The 17,806-nt window shown below is 39.0% G+C and overlaps 1 protein-coding gene across 9 annotated transcripts in view; it reads right to left on the bottom strand.

The window, feature by feature from the left end:
• The window catches only part of UTRN (utrophin), a 587,482-nt gene that overhangs the window by 366,621 nt on the left and 203,055 nt on the right, over nucleotides 1-17,806 (bottom strand). For all 9 annotated transcript variants that reach the window (XM_073337527.1, XM_073337525.1, XM_073337526.1 and 6 more), the window contains 9 exons: nucleotides 16,927-17,088; nucleotides 16,505-16,633; nucleotides 13,599-13,772; nucleotides 12,787-12,942; nucleotides 8,577-8,747; nucleotides 4,861-5,040; nucleotides 1,813-1,941; nucleotides 1,510-1,680; nucleotides 397-558 (listed from right to left, as the gene is read on the bottom strand). In XM_073337527.1, coding sequence (XP_073193628.1) covers nucleotides 397-558; nucleotides 1,510-1,680; nucleotides 1,813-1,941; nucleotides 4,861-5,040; nucleotides 8,577-8,747; nucleotides 12,787-12,942; nucleotides 13,599-13,772; nucleotides 16,505-16,633; nucleotides 16,927-17,088 — 1,434 coding nt within the window. The remainder of the gene's footprint in view (nucleotides 1-396; nucleotides 559-1,509; nucleotides 1,681-1,812; nucleotides 1,942-4,860; nucleotides 5,041-8,576; nucleotides 8,748-12,786; nucleotides 12,943-13,598; nucleotides 13,773-16,504; nucleotides 16,634-16,926; nucleotides 17,089-17,806) is intronic.

Raw genomic sequence — 17,806 nt, 5'->3', positions numbered from 1 at the left:
AGAGCAGGGGTGAACAAGGCAGACCGTACAGCTTATCCATGCTAGGGAGAGGAGGAGAAGCTACTCTACTCATCCCCTCATTCTGCCCCAGCCGCTCTACTTTACTGCTGATTTAAAGTGGTTTTCAGTCAAATATCCTTAGAGGTTTTTAAGGCCCGGCTTGACAAAGCCCTGGCTGGGATGATTTAGTTGGTGTTAGTCCTGTTTTGAGCAGGGGATTGGACTAGATGACCTCCTGAGGTCTCTTCCAATCCTAGTATTTATGCAATTGTGGTATTACATATTCATTGAGATATCAAAATTTCCTTTTCAGAGAGATCAGTTAATTCAGCAGTGTATTTTAAACAAACAAAGAAGAGGTGATCAAGCTGTTTAATTTATCCATTACTCACAAACCTTTTCATCTTCATCACTTGATTCCATGTGTTTTTCCACAACTTTTAACATGTTTTGTAAATCACTCTCAAATTTGTCAAGGTCTGCAGAAGCCACTCCAGGTTCCTGGGGTTCTGGCTCGACAGGAAATTTATAAGGCAAGGGTTCCTGACCAACAAGTATCTGTAGCACAAAAGCAAAACAAAAACCACACAAATTAAGGGCTCAATCCTGCAAATACTGAAGTAACTCATGTAAATGTGACTCTCTGTGTAAGTAGTTATCAATATGCATGCCTGTCTGCAGGATCAGGCCATAAAACTGTATACTGAACTATTTATTTTCAGAAAATAAAGCTAACCTCCTCCCTGCCCAAACAAACAGTATTACTCACCCCAGGATTCAAAAATCCTGAATGAGGTTTCCCCAAAATCAGGAGATTTTAAAATTAATTCGTTTGGACTGTTTTCATTTGGTTTCTGGTATTTGAGCCTTTAAGGTTCATAATTTCAAGCTATTTTCCACAACCAAAAGGGCAAGAAGCTTAGCTTTCATTAAAAAGAAAAGTGAGACTCTCATCATACACATGACCATGACAGAAAAATACCAAAATATCATGGGACTTGTAATGAAATCACAGGAGTTGCCTCATTACAACAACTAGAGATAACTAGGTAGAATGTTGGTACATGCCAGAGACTTTCTGCCAATGAATTTCAGCCCGCAGGCCTCTGGCTAGCCTAGTCCTGTGGCCTTTCTCTAACAGAGACTGACAATCATGCCAAGATATGGATTTACTTTATCGTCTAAATAAATGACTACTGGATAATAGGTTAGTGCCACTTAGGGTGACCAGATAGAAAGTGTGAAAAATCAGGACCGAGGTAGGAGGTAATAGGCGCCCAAATAAGAAAAAGCCCTAAATATCATGACTGTCCCTATAAAATTGTGACATCTAGTCACCCTAGTGCCACTACACCCTTTCACGTATGATCAAATTCAGGATTCAAACCTGCTGATTGCTAGGTGTGACTGCTCCCTACAAAGCTGTTAGTAGTAGTATACCCACGCAGACATTCAAATGTTTTTAAAATATAAATTAACTTCCTGGTTTTGTGACTCTTTCTTGCTCACCTTAGCACTTTTGATGTGCTGTGACACCTTCTCAAAGTTCCGGTTCAGTTCAGACAACTTCGGTTCTACAAGTTCACGGCATGACACACCACGACTGTTCATTAAGATAACGGCTTGGTCTCGCACGTTATCCACTCGAAGACTCACATCATCCAATTCTGATATCAAACGCTGAGAGGGAAAAGCAGCAGAAAGTTACTGCAGTGCACAGAAAAATCAACAGAAAAGCTAGCTCAATCTCACATGGAATCAAAAAGTGCTATTATTTTATAAGTCCCTGCTTTAAAAGATTAAGTTTGCAACCTTCACTGTTTCTTCCTTTTTGCTCACTGGCTTTTTCTCAGTCTCATCCAGCAGAGCTTCAGCTTGATAGAGCCAAGTACTTATGTGGGCAACATTCTCATCAAAGATTTCCAGCTGACTCTGATGATTCTGGAAAGGGAAGCAAAAAATATATCCAAGTAATAAAAACAAAAATATTTGTAAATGTCCCAGGTAGGGAAATCCTAAATGAAATATAAAAATGCTACCCATTCTTTAGGAAGAAAAATACTGAACATTTTATAGCACTTTTCACACCTTCAATCAACTTTATAAACGTTAACCAATGAATCTACACTCTGATGATGTAGGTAAGAGTTAGTGTCCCAGTTTTACAGACAAGGAAATGGACAAAGGTAAAGAAGGTGTTTTGCACAAGGCCACACAATTCTGTAGCAGAAACAGGATTAGAATTTAAGAATTCCCGTTTTACAACATCATAATTTCATCACTAGTCCACTGTGACTATTGGAAAGTCATGCATTTTCCCTTTTTAAAAGGATATTTTTCTCCCCATGTAGCTGTGTAAGAGACCTACACAAACGAAAAAGGAAAGTGACGGACTCTACAGGAGACATACTGAAATGGACTGTCAGATTCACAACGAAAATGCAGGACAAAAACAGAATATTTCCTCTAATCTCTATCAATTATAGTAATCTTAGATGTTTCATAACAATAGTAGGTAAAAACAATTCAGACTAAAATGTGATTTTGTTTTTAAATTGAATACCCTTTTTGTATAGCTTTCAGTGTGGTTTTGATGTTTGTTGCCATTTATGCAATTCCTGTCCTCTGATTCATCACATCCGATATGCATTTCTCACTTTACAGATAAATAGTCATGCGATGAATATACTAATCCTTCTGCTCTGATTGGCTCACATATTTAGAATTTTTAAGCTGTGCGCTAGCAACAGAAAACACATGCATCTCTGCACTCCCTCTGTCTGATGCTCCAAAGTTCCCATTGGGGAGAAACACGATAGTTATTTTCATGGAAGAGGCTAGGAAGAGAGAGAGAAAGAAAAAGAGAAAGAGAGAGGAAAGGAGAGAAATGGGACAGATAAGCAGAACAGGGGGCCAAATGGGATTTCTTTTTTAATTTAAGACACAGATATAGGGCCCAATTCAGGAAAGCATCTCTATTCAGGACAGCACATAAATTTAAGCATGTGTTTAAGAGCTGTCCTGAGTAGAGATGGACTCAAAGCAGGTCCCTATATGCTTTCCTGAACTGGAAAAACCACCCTTAAAGTATCAGTGTATTACACAATCACCAGCTGAACCACCAGGAGCTGGGGAAGCCACCCACAGAACATTCAGCGTCCCGTAGAGTGGGGGAGAAAGCAGTATTTTGTATTGCTCAGCAAGGATTCTTCCAAGCGGATGAAGCAGCAGCACTGGCAGACTCCAGAGGGCGAGCAATCCATCACTCTTTGCTTGTTTTTTTTCTTTACAATGCAATGATGCTAACCACAAGCGATATAGCAACTTACTTAGAAAAGGTTACATGGAACTATATACCACCCCCGGAAGTCATCAAATGAATGATTCATTAACTATGTTGCTATTTATTTGTATTGTGATAGCACCGAGAGGGTCCCAATCAGGATTGGGAACACATTGTGCCAAGAGCTGTAGAAAAGCATAATAAGACAAAGCCTCTGCCCCAAAAGGCTTGCAGACTAATCTGAGAAGGTCACAGATGAGTATGATTGTAATGAGGACCAAAAAAAGGAGGGGGGGGAAGATATTTAAAAGTACCAAAACTAGTTGGGGGGGGGCGGGTGTTCAGGAGAGGGGTGAGGTGGGGGTTGCTTTATTATTTTGGTTTATTTTATTCTATTCCATAAAATCAGCTATCCCCAACTAATGACTAAACCATTACAGGATACATTATTTCTTATAGGTGTCACAATAGAGATGGGTCTTGAGGTGACATTTTGATGAGAAGAGGATAGTGACCTTCCATCCAGATTAATTCAGGGGAAAGCACTACATGTATAAGGAGGACGGTAGAGAGACAATTATGGGATAAGCTGACAAATGGGTGGACAAGACTGGCATCACTGGTGGACCAGAAGAGGCAAGAAGGTGTCACAATAAAGGACTCGACAGGACAAGTAGGGCAGAGCAGAGCTACAGTAGACCACGAAAGTAAAGACAAGAAGCTAGAACTTAAGTGGTGAAATAGAGGATGCCAGTGTAGGGTTTTAAAAGGGAAGTAATGAGATCTGTGCAATAAGTAAACATGGTGATGCTGCCAAAGTGCATTTTGAATGGATTGGAGTGGAATGGCATGGCATGTGTGATACGGTGACCAGCAAGAAAGAAATTGCAGTAAGTCAGACTGGAGAAGATGAGGACCTGGATAAGAATTTAACAGTGCAGCCAGAAAGAAAAGCCTGAATGTTGAAATAAAAATATATCACTGTTTTTATTCACTATGACTAAGCATCACTTCCAATGTAGTGAGTTAAAAATGACAACTTATCTGTCTGCCTCAGGAATTTATGTAGCTCCATCACTGTAGCAAGTAGGCACTAGCAACGTGCATTCCATTCCCAAAAACCATGTGGGGGCCAACGTCTGTAAGCTAGTCTGAAACGCATACTATCTCAAAAGAATTTCCCAGCTTCCTCATTTCATGTCTTCATCACTTCACTTGCCCTGGCTGCACAGCAAGTGGGCTGCCAAAAAATCTATCCCCCGCTTCCTTTAAGACATTGGTTCCCAAACTGCAGTGGGGGGGAAGTCAGGAGACAGGGAGCGGGGGGGGTTAGATGGGGGGCACGGGGGATTGGATGATGGTAAAGGAGAGGTGGGGAGCATGAGGGTTTCTCGAAAATTAAAAAGGGGGCATGGTGCCGAAAAGTTTGGGAACCACTGCTTTAAGACAATGGGCACAGTGGAAGCTTTACTGTCAAAGTAGAAAGAGGACTCTAAATTGTTAGTGGTTGGTTGGTTGAGGGGGCGGGGGACAAGAGAAGAACCACACACAAAATATTTTATTCACAAACAATTTACCAACAAGGTGTTGCACCAGTCTTCAGTCCAGGTCCGAACTCGACTCCAGCCAGCATTAAGAACACAGAGCTTCTCCTCCAGTGAAGTCTCGCTGCCTTCCACCAAGGCCTGGAGCGCTGCACTGCTCTCTGTGATGGTGTTCAGATCAGCTTTCCTTCTTTCCAGCTCTCTCAGTACATTCTGAAACAAGAAAAACACTTAATAGGATACCGCCACATCCAGTGGATCACAAAAGCAAGAAGGCAGTTAGTATGTTTGTTTTTTTAATGGTTTATTGCTTTTCACCAAAGAAAGGGTGTGCATTCTGTCTGTACATCACGTAGTGGAAAAAAATTACGTTCATTCAGTCAAAAAAATCTTGAATATTATTTAACTATTTTTGAAGCAAGTATTACCTAAGCAGATAGTTCATTTACAGCACACACTGCCAATCACTACAATACAAAAACAGCTGTGATTTTAAGAAGAGTCCTTTTCACACTATAAAGCATCATAAAGAGTGAGATTTTCAAACACACTCAGTATTGGCCTAACTCTGCTCCTACTGAAATGTTTTACCATTGATTTTAGTGGGAGAAAAGTTAGAGCAATGCAAAATGCTTCTGAAAAATCTCAACTTCCTTTTGCAAAATCCCATGATCATTTTTCCATATTTTGTTATATTACCACAATGCTTCTATTGCCATGTATGCACATATACAACAGACAGAACTATTTCAATTAAGTGTTTATGTCTTCCTTAAATTTAAAAGTCTGTGTGTCACCTTGTTTTTCATCATGGCATGTGTTTAAATATATTATAGAGTGCTCAAGAATTTTATTAGCCAGGGGTAAAGGGAGTTACCATACAATCACCTTTGGGCTCTCTCATACTTATAAGGAGGATTTCAATAATACAGTTTATTACCTGAAAATAAATAAATTGATACCGTGAGGGAAACCAAATATATAGTTCAAACTCTCATCATATAGGGTCACTGTTCACTAATGTACTCAAATCTGGTTATTTACAAAGCTCCCTGATTTATATAATTATGGAATAATAGAAACGTAGGGCACCTTGAGAAGTGACCAAGTCCAGCTCCCTGCACTGAGGCAGGATCAACTAAACCTAGACCATCCCTGACAAGTGTTGTTCAGCCTATTCTTAAGAACCTCTAATGATGGGAATTCCACAACCTCCCTTGCAAGCCTAACCCAGAACTTAACAACTACCCTTATAGTTAGAAAGTTTTCCCTAATATTGAACCTAAATCTTCCTTGCTGCAGATTAAGCCCATTGTTCTTGTTCATGTTGCCTTCCGTAAACATGAGCAACAACTGATCGCTGTTCTCTTCGTAACAGTCCTTACTATATTTGGAAACTGCTATCAGGTTCCACTCCCCCCCCCACCCCGTCTTCTTTTCTCAAGACTAAACACGCCCAGTTTTTCAACCTTTCCTCATAGGTCAGATTTTCTAAACCTTCCCCCTCATTTTTATTCTTCTCCTCTGGATTCCCTTCAACTTGTCCACATCTTTCCTAAAGTGAGGGGCCCAGAACTTGACACAGTACTCCAGTGCCAAGTAGAGTGGAAATTACATACAACATCTTACATACAACACTCCTGTTAATAAACCCCAGAATGATATTAGCCTTTTTTTCAAATGCATCACATTTTGGGCTCATATTCTATATGTGATCCACTATAACACAGATCCTTTTCCGCAGTACTACCCCCTAGCAAGCTATTACACATACTATATTTGTGCATTTGATTTTTCCTTCCAAAGTACTTGGCACTCATCCTTATGAAATTTAATCTTGTTGATAATTCAGACCAATTCTCCAATTTGTCAAGGACATTTTGAACGCTAATCCTGTCCTCCGAAGTGCTTGAAACCCATCCCAGTTGGTGTCATCTGCAAATTTTATAAGATACTCTCCATTCCATTACCAAGTCACTAATGAAAATATTACAGTACTGAACCTCAGACTGACGTTGTGCGATCCCACTAAATACACTCTCCCAGTTTGACAGTGAACCATTGACAACTACTCTTTGACGATAGTCTTTTAGCCAGTTGTGCACCCACCTTACAGTAATTTCATCTAGAACATATTTCCCAAGTCTGTTTATGAGAATGTCATGTGGGACAGTGTCAAAAGCCTTACTAACATCAGGATATCTCACATCTACTGCTTCCCCCACATCCACTAGACCAATAAACCTGTCAAAGAAGGAAATTAGGTTGGTTTGGCATAATTTGTCTTGACAAATACATGCTGACTATTTCTTATAACCCTATTATCCTCAAGGGGCTTACAAATTGAGTGTAACAGTACCTTTCCATATATATTATAACTTTATATAAAATATATAAATATTATTGTACTTCTCTTTCTCTCAGAGAGAGAGAGAAGTACTTTGAGCCACTCATCCATCCTTCGGTCCATTAGGTGAATAATTATTTATTGATTAACCTCAATGTTCTCTAACTACAGCAACAAATAATGAAAGACAAATAAGCAATTAAGTTAGAAAAATGTGTTGAGTTAATGGAAAATATGACTGCTGAGTAACTATCGCATCAGATATAACATGACTGTATTCTTGCCAATGCAATTTTGCAGTTGTGAACAAATCAGGGAACCTTAAATAAATTTCCATGTATCAGTGTGATCTATAGTATAAATCCTTTAATATAGAATACATTGAGCTTGTCAGAATTCCCCCCCCCCCCCTTGTGGAAAATTTCAATTTATCCTTGAAAAACCCAAACGGTTTCTACAAAATTCTAGAATTCTTCAGTTTTTCCAGCAAAAAGTCAAAATTTTCCACAGAAAGCAGACAAAAAACCCCTTTCCATTGAAAACTCAATTTTCCACCTAAAACAGTTTTGATGGAAACTTTCTGAACAGACCTGTTGCTATGATAGTAATATTAATGTGTTCATTGATTAACACCATATTTATTAAGGATTAAGAACTATGTAGGAGACATTATAAGATAGCTAAACAGCTAATTCTTAACATCATTAACATTGTCCTGGCATTTATACAGAATAAATAAGCTCACAGTTTAAGATATTTGTGATACCACAGATCTGATTCCGCAATGATCAACTCCAGTAAGAACTAAGCATCTAACAGGCTTGGGAACAAATGGGGAAGTCCCCAAATTCCAGACAGAGTCACTGCAGCGTTAATGCAATAAAAATAGTAATTGATCTAGGAATTATAATTATGGCGGTCAATTAATCACAGTTAACACAAGCAATTCACTTAAACAAATTAACTTGATTAAAAAATTAATCACAATTAATCAGAGTTTAAATTGCACTGTTAAACAATATAAACACTTTTGGGTGTTTTTGTACATTTTCAAATATACTGATTTCAATAACAGAATACAAAGTGTACAGTGATCACCTTATATTATTTGTATTACAAATATTTGCGCTATAAGAAAGATAAAGAAAAGAAATAGCATTTTTCAATTCAGCTCATACAAGTGAATCAATATTTGAAAATGTAGAAAAACATCCAAAAATGTTTAAATAAATGGTATTCTATTAACATTGATTAAATGTTTAATGATTAAACTGCATGATTAAATGTTTAATGATTAAACTGCAATGATTAAAACTGCAACTGATTTTTTTTTAATCTCCCAATTAATCGTGATTAATTTTTTTAATAGTTTCACAGCCCTATAATAAAATAGCTTGCTTACTTTAGCCCAGCCAATTTCTGTATCCAGATCAGCAAGCGAACTCTCTGAAGTGGACTTCTGTACTAATTCAGTCTCTGTAAGGGCTAGCCATTCTGACAAAGAAGCAGTTTCTTTCTTCATTTTGCACGCCAGCTGCAATGCACGTTCCAGGTCTTGTTTCCCCTCAGTAACCTGCAGAAAGAAGCCAGCAATTAAAACTCACTTGAACACATAAAATAATGGCATTGTAAAGTTGTCTTGTATTGCAAAGTGCCCTGAAAAGAATATTAAGTTCTTTACAATTTTTACATCTTACTATAAAGAACAAAATCACCAGTTTCCTCCCGCTAACTGATCAACAGTTGAAACTACATAATACACTTACACAAAGAACAGAAGAAACAAATGGGCATGTCACTTCTTTACAGCTACTAACTGACAAATTTAACCACTGACTAGGTGATCACTAACAGACTGAAGCTTAAAGCTAAATGAACTTAAATGTAATAGTTATTATGAAAATGAACATTCTGTTTTGTTTATAATCCTGAATCGAAATGTTACCTCAAAGTGTTTTATATTCACTGAAGTCTAGTTCCATCCTCCCTGAAAAGGAACTCTGTAAAAGTGGCATTGGGGGATTCCATTTCTATTGTGTCCCAATGGCTTCCACTTCAAATGTATTGAGCATACTAGTAGTTTTTTTCCCCCAACTCAACTATGGGTATCAGAATCAAAATGGATTATTTCATTCTTGTTCATCACCAGTAATAAAGATCTGCAGGAAAACCTTTGTAACTTCACATGTCAAAAGTGCCATTATTGCCTTCAAAGGTAGTGCACCATGAGGGCTGACCGGTACTTTCTAAACAATTCTGCTGATGATGCATAAGAAATATAATGCAACTCCCTTTGAGTTAGCGGTTCTACAGGTCTAACAAAAGCATTCAAAAGTTTTGGGTATTTAAATTAGCAGACGTCCCTTCAAATACACTGAGGGAGCAGATTTGTTGAGTAAGGTAGTGCCATTTTTCAGTTACTTTCCAGAGTAGAACCACACTAACGTATGAGAGAGAGACAGAATGAATCTTCTCGAAATATCAGCCAAAGACTATGCATTTACCAACCAGTAAGATTTTGAACAAAAATCAAGTAGTAATTGTTTATGTATTTATTTTAAACAAGCCTAAGACAATTCTAAGGCCCAGCCAGTGATTACACCAGAATACATTAATCAGTTAAAATTGTCATATATCCCTCCATAAGAGAAGACATGGTATATATTAGATAGTTGACAAATTATTTATAGATGAGATTTTCCCTCCCCCCGCCCCCGTGTTTAAGAGGGGGGGGGGGAGAAATATTTGTTATTTAGGTCCAAGTGGATGAAAATGAAGGTATTACTAGCACAAAAACAATTACTTTAGGTTAAAAGACCGAGATATTACGAACCATCCTCACTTGTCCAGATAAGTCGAGACTGTAACATTAGTAGGCAAATTATATTGCCAAAAATGTATTCAAAATCTCAACAATAAGAATTTATCTTAGTTTAGTATTTGTACTTGTATTCCTTTTGTGTTACCAGAACAATACATCCTCAAAAGTTCTGAAAACAAAAATACCTTGGCTGTAGTTTTAAATCTTTTTCCTAAATGGCTTTGGAATGCTGTAAGCAACTCTGCTCTTCTAATAGGCTGTCACAGATTTTTCTACCCAGGTGCATAACGAGCAGTTAATGCACAGGTCTCAGTGGTATCTTTATTGGTCTGAATAGCCTCCACTTCAAATTGCTTCCTGGAATATTTTATTGTTCTGAACATGTGTGAGTGAAGTAATTTGGCCATATACCATAACTTTAGCTGAAGAATGCTACATTGCGAAAATTCTGCTTCCTTTTAGATTTTATGTCTTAGCTAAAAATAGAAGAAAACAAGTTTTCTACTCTTTTCTTTATTAAATGTTTGTCCAAAGAATTATATTTTCTTTAGACTGGGCACGTACATCATTCCATGACTGAAGCAAAAATCTGAATCAGTATCTAATGGAGTTCTTAATGTCTATAACACTATTAGTTTGCACTGTTGTTGTAGCAGTGCTGGTCCTAGGATATTAGAGAGAAAAGATGGGTGGGGTAATATCTTTTATTGGACCAACATCTGTTGGTCACAGACAAGCTTTCGAATGACAGAGTTGCAGAAGAGTTCTATGTAGTTCAAAAGCTTCTCTCTCTCACCAACAAAAGTTGGTCCAGTAAAAGATATTACCTCATCCACCTTGTCTCTTCACTAATGTTACTTGTATTTCCTAAAATTTTCATTTCACTCCCATCATGAAGGAAAAACTTGTCAAATGGATCTAGCTATCCACCAAATCATTTCTAGTGACCTAAGCACCCCCGGAAGACCAAATAATCATAAAAGTGTCTTGAACGGGGTTCAAAAAATTGCTGATGAACACACCTTGTTTTAGGATTTCATACTATAGGTTGCTAAAAGGAGATATGCTATAAGCCTGCCCAAAGACAACCCAGACGCACAGCAAAGAATGGAAACGACCTTGCCTCCATGAGGAACAAAAACCACCACCTACCATCAAATTGGGATAGTAAGGAGGAGCAGGTTTCAGAGGAACAGCCGTGTTAGTCTGTATTCGCAAAAAGAAAAGGAGTACTTGTGGCACCTTAGAGACTAACCAATTTATTTGAGCATGAGCTTTCGTGAGCTACAGCTCACTTCATCAGATGTTTACCGTGGAGGATCTGCTCCACCATTCTGTTCAAAAAGTGATTTTTTTTTTAAAAGACTAGAACAAGCTAAAACCAAAACTACTGTATCTGTGATCATGCTGCAATTACATGAATACAAACTGACAGGTTTCAGAGTAACAGCCGTGTTAGTCTGTATTCGCAAAAAGAAAAGGAGGACTTGTGGCACCTTAGAGACTAACCAATTTATTAGAGCATAAGCTTTCGTGAGCTACAGCTGCATCTGATGAAGTGAGCTGTAGCTCACGAAAGCTTATGCTCTAATAAATTGGTTAGTCTCTAAGGTGCCACAAGTACTCCTTTTCTTTTTATGAATACAAACTGTTACACTTAAGCTCTGATCGTGCAACTGATTATGAATGGATGCAGCAGTTTGCCTGCACAATGTCAGTTCATAAACTTTAAACCCAGAAGGGATCATCATGATCATCTAATCTGATCTCCAGCACTTTGCAGGCCACAAAACCTTGCTCACCCACTCCTATCAGATCTATAACATCTGGCCGAGTTACTAAATTCCTCAAATCATGTTTTAAACACTTCAAGTTACATAGAATCCGCCATTTAGACGAGTTTCAACCTGCAAGCGACCTGTGCCCCATGCTGCAGAGGAAGGCAAAAAAATAAAAATAAATAAATAAATGGGTCTCTGCCAGTCTGACCTGGGGGAAAATTCCTTCCCAACCCCAAATATGATGGTCAGTTGGACCCTGAGCATTTTGACAAGATCCAATGGCCACCTGGGAAAGAATTCTCTCTTGTAACTGAGAATCTAGTGTCCAGTCTCTGATCATTGGGGATATTTGCTACTAGCGGTTTTATCACATCATCCCATTCATAAACTTATGAAGCTCAGTCTTCAAGCCAATTCAATTTTTTGCCCCCACTGCTCCCATTAGAAGGCTGTTCCAGAAGTTCACTCCTCTGATGGTTAGAATCCTTCATCTAATTTCAAGCCTACACTTGTTGAAGTCCAGTTTACATCAGTTTGTTCTTGAGTCCACAATAATGCTCAACTTCAATAACTCCTCTCCCTCCCTGGTATTTATCCCTCTGATATATTTAGAGAGAGCAGTCATATCTCCCCTCAGCTTTCTTTTGGTTAGGCTAAACAGGCCAAGATCTTTGAATCTCCTCTGAGAAGGCAGGTCTCCATTTCTCTGATCATCCTTTTCTGCACATGTGCAGTTTAAATTAATCTCTCTTAAACATGGGAGACCAGAACTGGATACAGTATTCTAGATGAGATCTCACCAGCGCCTTGTACAATGGTACTAAGACTTCCCTGTCTACTGAAAATAACTTGCCTGATGCAACCTAGGACTGCATTAGCCAGTTGCAGGATCACAACCTTAATTTGAAACTCTGAAATCAAACCTACCACTGCTCATATATGAGTATTTAAGAAAAGGAAAAAAGATAAATGCTCTATATTATATGGTATATATTTGTCACTCTTCTTACCTGTGCACCCAGATCATTATAAAGAAATTTTAGTGCTGTGAGTTGTTCATCCATTCCTTTTGGATTGTCTGTTTGCTGTTTCTGTACAATCTGCCTTCCTGTCTTGATTACAGTCTCCACCTCAAGCTTCACTTCACTTAGAGTTTTATACAGTTTCTGAAACCAGAGAAAAATACATTTTAGCTACATTTTAGATTTAGTAGGTAATCGTTCCCTGGGACTGTTAAGAACTTGGACATCACAATGCATATAAATGCTGTGTATCATCTTCTTCAGGTCAAGTAGTAAGAAGCAAAATGTTTCATCACAGATCAATTCTCAAGTTTCAGATGATCCATTTTCCACTTTATTATTAAACCGAATATTCATAAAATTTACTGTGCATCACCACCAAAGGAGCTGGCAGAGATTTCCCATGATCCCTTCTCTTTTTTTACATAAAGGTATTAGAATTAAGCTAAAATGAAAAGCCAAGTAAACACTTCTCTCTAAAGTGCATGTTGCCTCCAGAACATGAGCAATAGCCAGGGTGGGGAATTTTGATAAGTGTTGTACTACTTATATCCTGTAATTAACAAAGCATTACCTTTATGACTATGTATTTTCCACTCAAAAGTATTACAACTTTTATCCAAGCCTTTACCCAATAACAGTTCTGTTTGTATACTGTGGCAAATTATATAAGCATTTACTTTAATCAAGATACAGAACTAAGCAAAAAATCCTAAGCACATCATTTTAGAGAAAGAGAATGTTATATATGGGTTAAATACACAAGATTTGGAAAAAATCCACCAATAAAAGTACTTTACCATACACTTGTCCAGGTGACACTGGATTACATCGGGGTCAGTATCCTTCACATCCAAAACATGGAGTTCTGCCTTTACACTATCCAGTACCCGCTTACAGTCCAACATGCGCTGCTCAAAATTGGCTGGTTTCTGGAAAAGTTGATACTTTGTGGATACCTCTCGGAGTTTCCTCTGTTTATAAGACACCAAAAGGGATCATTTTAAATTAATATCTGAGCTTCGAAACAATGTTTATAACTTCTCCCTTCAGATTCCATTTCTTTTTTCTTTTATCATAATTAAATAATTCAATGCATGAGTATGCCAATTTCTTAGTACAATTTAACATGACATTATCCATCCTTAATTATCTTTCTTCTGCAATACAACAGGCCTCAGACTCTACAACACATACTTCCGAAGTAACAGTTCCATTAAAAGAAAAAAATCCCTTTAGCTCTCTGCATTCCAGTCTATGACACTTAAGGAATTAAGTTATTTGCTAACTCCTTCCCCTGGTACTTTCAGCTCCCATTTAGACCATTTTTCTTAGTAGCAGCCATGTTAGTCTGTATCCCCAAAAAGAAAAGGAGGACTTGTGGCATCTTAGAGACTGGCCAATTTATTTGAGCATAAGCTTTCGTGAGCTACAGCTCACTTCATCGGATGCATTCAGTGGAAAATACAGTGGGGAGATTTATATACACAGAGAACATGAAACAATGGGTGTTACCATACACTGTGTAACGAGAGTGATCAGGTAAGGTGAGCTATTACCAGCAGGACAGCGGGGGTGGGGGGGAGAAACCTTTTGTAGTGATAATCAAGGTGGGCCGTTTCCAGCAGTTGACAAGAACGTCTGAGGAACAGTGGAGGGTTGGGGGGAATAAACATGGGGAAATAGTTTTACTTTGCGTAATGACACATCCACTCCCAGTCTTTATTCAAGCCTAAGTTAATTGTATCCAGTTTGCAAACTAATTCCAATTCAGCAGTCTCTCGCTAGAGTTTGTTTTTAAAGTTTTTTTGTTGAAGGATACTCACTTTGAGATCAGAAATCGAGGGACCAGAGAGATTGAAGTGTTCTCCGACTGGTTTATGAATGTTATAATTCTTGACATCTGATTTGTGTCCATTTATTCTTTTACGTAGAGACTGTCCAGTTTGACCAATGTACATGGCAGAGGGGCATTGCTGGCACATGATGGCATATATCACATTGGTAGATGTGCAGGTGAACGAGCCTCTGATAGTGTGGCTGATGTGATTCAGCCCTATGACGGTATCCCCTGAATAGATATGTGGACACAGTTGGCAACGGGCTTTGTTGCAAGGATAGGTTCCTGGGTTAGTGGTTTTGTTGTGTGGTTGCTGGTGAGTATTTGCTTCAGGTTGGGGGGCTGTCTATAAGTAAGGACTAGCCTGTCTCCCAAGATCTGTGAGAGTGATGGGTCGTCCTTCAGGATTGATTATAGATCCTTGATGACGAAAAAGCACAAGAACAAATCCACACAGACAAACCCCTGGAACCCCAACCAGGGGTATACTATCTGCTACCCAAGATCCATAAACCTGGAAATCCTGGACGCCCCATCATCTCAGGCATTGGCACCCTGACAATCCGTTGTCTACAGCCAAGCTCTACGATACAACCGCATTTGCTCCAACCCCTCAGACAGAGGCAAACACCTGCAAGATCTCAGTCAAGCATTCTTACAACTACAATACCCACCTGCTGAAGTGAAGAAACAGATTGACAGAGCCAGAAGAGTACCCAGAAGTTACCTACTACAGGACAGGCCTAACAAAGAAAATAACAGAACGCCACTAGCCATCACCTTCAGCCCCCAGCTAAAACCTCTCCAGCGCATCATTAAGGATCTACAACCTATCCTGAAGGATGACCCATCACTCTCACAGATCTTGGGAGACAGGTCAGTCCTTGCCTACAGACAGCCCCCCAACCTGAAGCAAATACTCACCAGCAACCACACAACAAAACCACTAAGCCAGGAATCTATCCTTGCAACAAAGCCCGTTGCCAACTGTGTCCACATATCTATTCAGGGGACACCATCATAGGGCCTAATCACATCAGCCACACTATCAGAGGCTCGTTAACCTGCACATCTACCAATGTGATATATGCCATCATGTGCCAGCAATGCCCCTCTGCCACGTACTTTGGCCAAACTGGACAGTCTCTACATAAAAGATTAAGTGGACACAAATCAGATGTCAAGAATTATAACGTTCAAAAACCAGTCGGAGAGCACTTCAATCTCTCTGGTCACTCCATTACAGACCTAAAAGTGGCAATTCCTCAACAAAAAAAACTTCAAAAACAAACTCCAGCAAGAGACTGCTGAATTGGAATTCATCTGCAAATTGGATACAATTAACTTAGGCTTGAATAAAGACTGGGAGTGGATGTGTCATTACACAAAGTAAAACTATTTCCCCATGTTTATTCCCCCCCCCCACACACACACACACACTGTTCCTCAGACGTTCTTGTCAACTGCTGGAAACGGCCCACTTTGATTATCACTACAAAAGGTCCCGCCCCTGCCCCCCCCACCCCCTGCTGGTATCAGCTCACCTTCCCTGATCACTCTAGTTACAGTGTGTATGGTAACACCCATGGTTTCATGTTCTCTGTGTATATAAATCTCCCCACTGTATTTTCCACTGAATGCATCCGATGAAGTGAGCTGTAGCTCACAAAAGCTTATGCTCAAATAAATTGGTTAGTCTCTAAGGTGCCACAAGTCCTCCTTTTCTTTTTTGATTTACACCATGTAAATGCATCCACCATTTATTTTTAAAACCTGGTTGACTGCACAAAGTGATTTGCAAGTGGACAAAAGCGGTTTACAACTGGAAGCTGACTGAGTCTAAATTCATGGCTGGGATTTCTTTACCTGCAGGACATCCAGCTGAGTTCCACCACGAGGGGACCTGCATTCAGTGGAAGCTGAGGGCAGTGACCGTGCATTTTTCTTGAGCTCCTCCAAGGTGGATTCATGAACTGTGATTTCTGCTTCAATTTTCTGCCAATATGTAAAAATGGGGGGGGGGGGTCGGGAGGGGAGATAAAGGATACAAAACCCTTAGGGTATGTCAGATATCGAACAGTAAATCCACTCTGAAGAAATGTACCATAAATACTATGAAGTCTATACTGACTTTGATGACTGCTTGCTAGGTCGAATGCCATTATGTACATTACAGCAGCTAGTTTAATGCATCCTTCCCCCACACAAACAGAATATGCTACTCCAAGGAGGTAATCATCTTCATACAACAGAAAATCTTATGCAGTGAAAAAGCTCTGCTGGAATACCTGGGCCTCCCGTGGCAGCTGGAAGGCATCTATTCTATCAGTCAAGTAGGAAGCCAACTGTTTATCCAGCTCTGTTAAGTTTTCCTGCAAGACCTGCAGCATGTGATCATTTTCCCGCATGGTGTGAAGCTGCTGTTCCAAAGCAATCTGCCTGCTCACTGCCTGAAGGGGAGGGAAGTATAAGGAGGAGTTGTTCAGCACCAGTATTTTTAAACTTTGTCTCAGAATATGAAAAATAAATTCACACACAAAATAGTCATTAAAAGGAACTCCACACAGCACTGCCGTCTGAAACCTGGTGTGCAATTTATACCAGTAATTGATAATAAACAAAAAGAGTAACGCAGAAGGGAAACTCTGATGCTATGTCTGAGTTATTGAGAAAGTCTCTTTTTAATCACCTCAGTAAACAGAGGCAAAGTAGTTTGTTAAAACAGCTATGTTTCATAAATTGGATCATACAGGATTTGGGGAATTTGTAACATGCATCAAAAAACACTTCTTCTTGACTAGTATACAAACAAGTATTTCCTTTATGAATAATAAACTCTCTTCCCAATTCTTTTTCCATTTGTTCAAAAGCAAAAAGGGAATGTTACCTGTAGAATCACTTCTCACAAATGAATGCCAGTTCCCCTACCACCAGCATACATGCACACAAGAAACAAAACACCTACCTAACTTCCAGATGACCACACTAAAAAGTATCATCAGTGCAGCTACCAGGAAAGAGGGTTATTTGGAAACAAATAACCAAAGTGTAAAAAATCTAAGAATAATATTGACATATACATTTTTAAAAAGCACACCCCCACACACCATTCCAAGATAGGGCAACCAATTATCCAAATACACTGGACTCAGACTATGCTTCTCTGTC

The sequence above is a fragment of the Lepidochelys kempii genome, chromosome 3 (assembly GCF_965140265.1).
Source record: "Lepidochelys kempii isolate rLepKem1 chromosome 3, rLepKem1.hap2, whole genome shotgun sequence".
NCBI lineage: Eukaryota > Metazoa > Chordata > Testudines > Cheloniidae > Lepidochelys > Lepidochelys kempii.
Note: the sequence above shows the minus strand (reverse complement) of the source record. Positions and strands in the feature narration are given on the sequence as shown.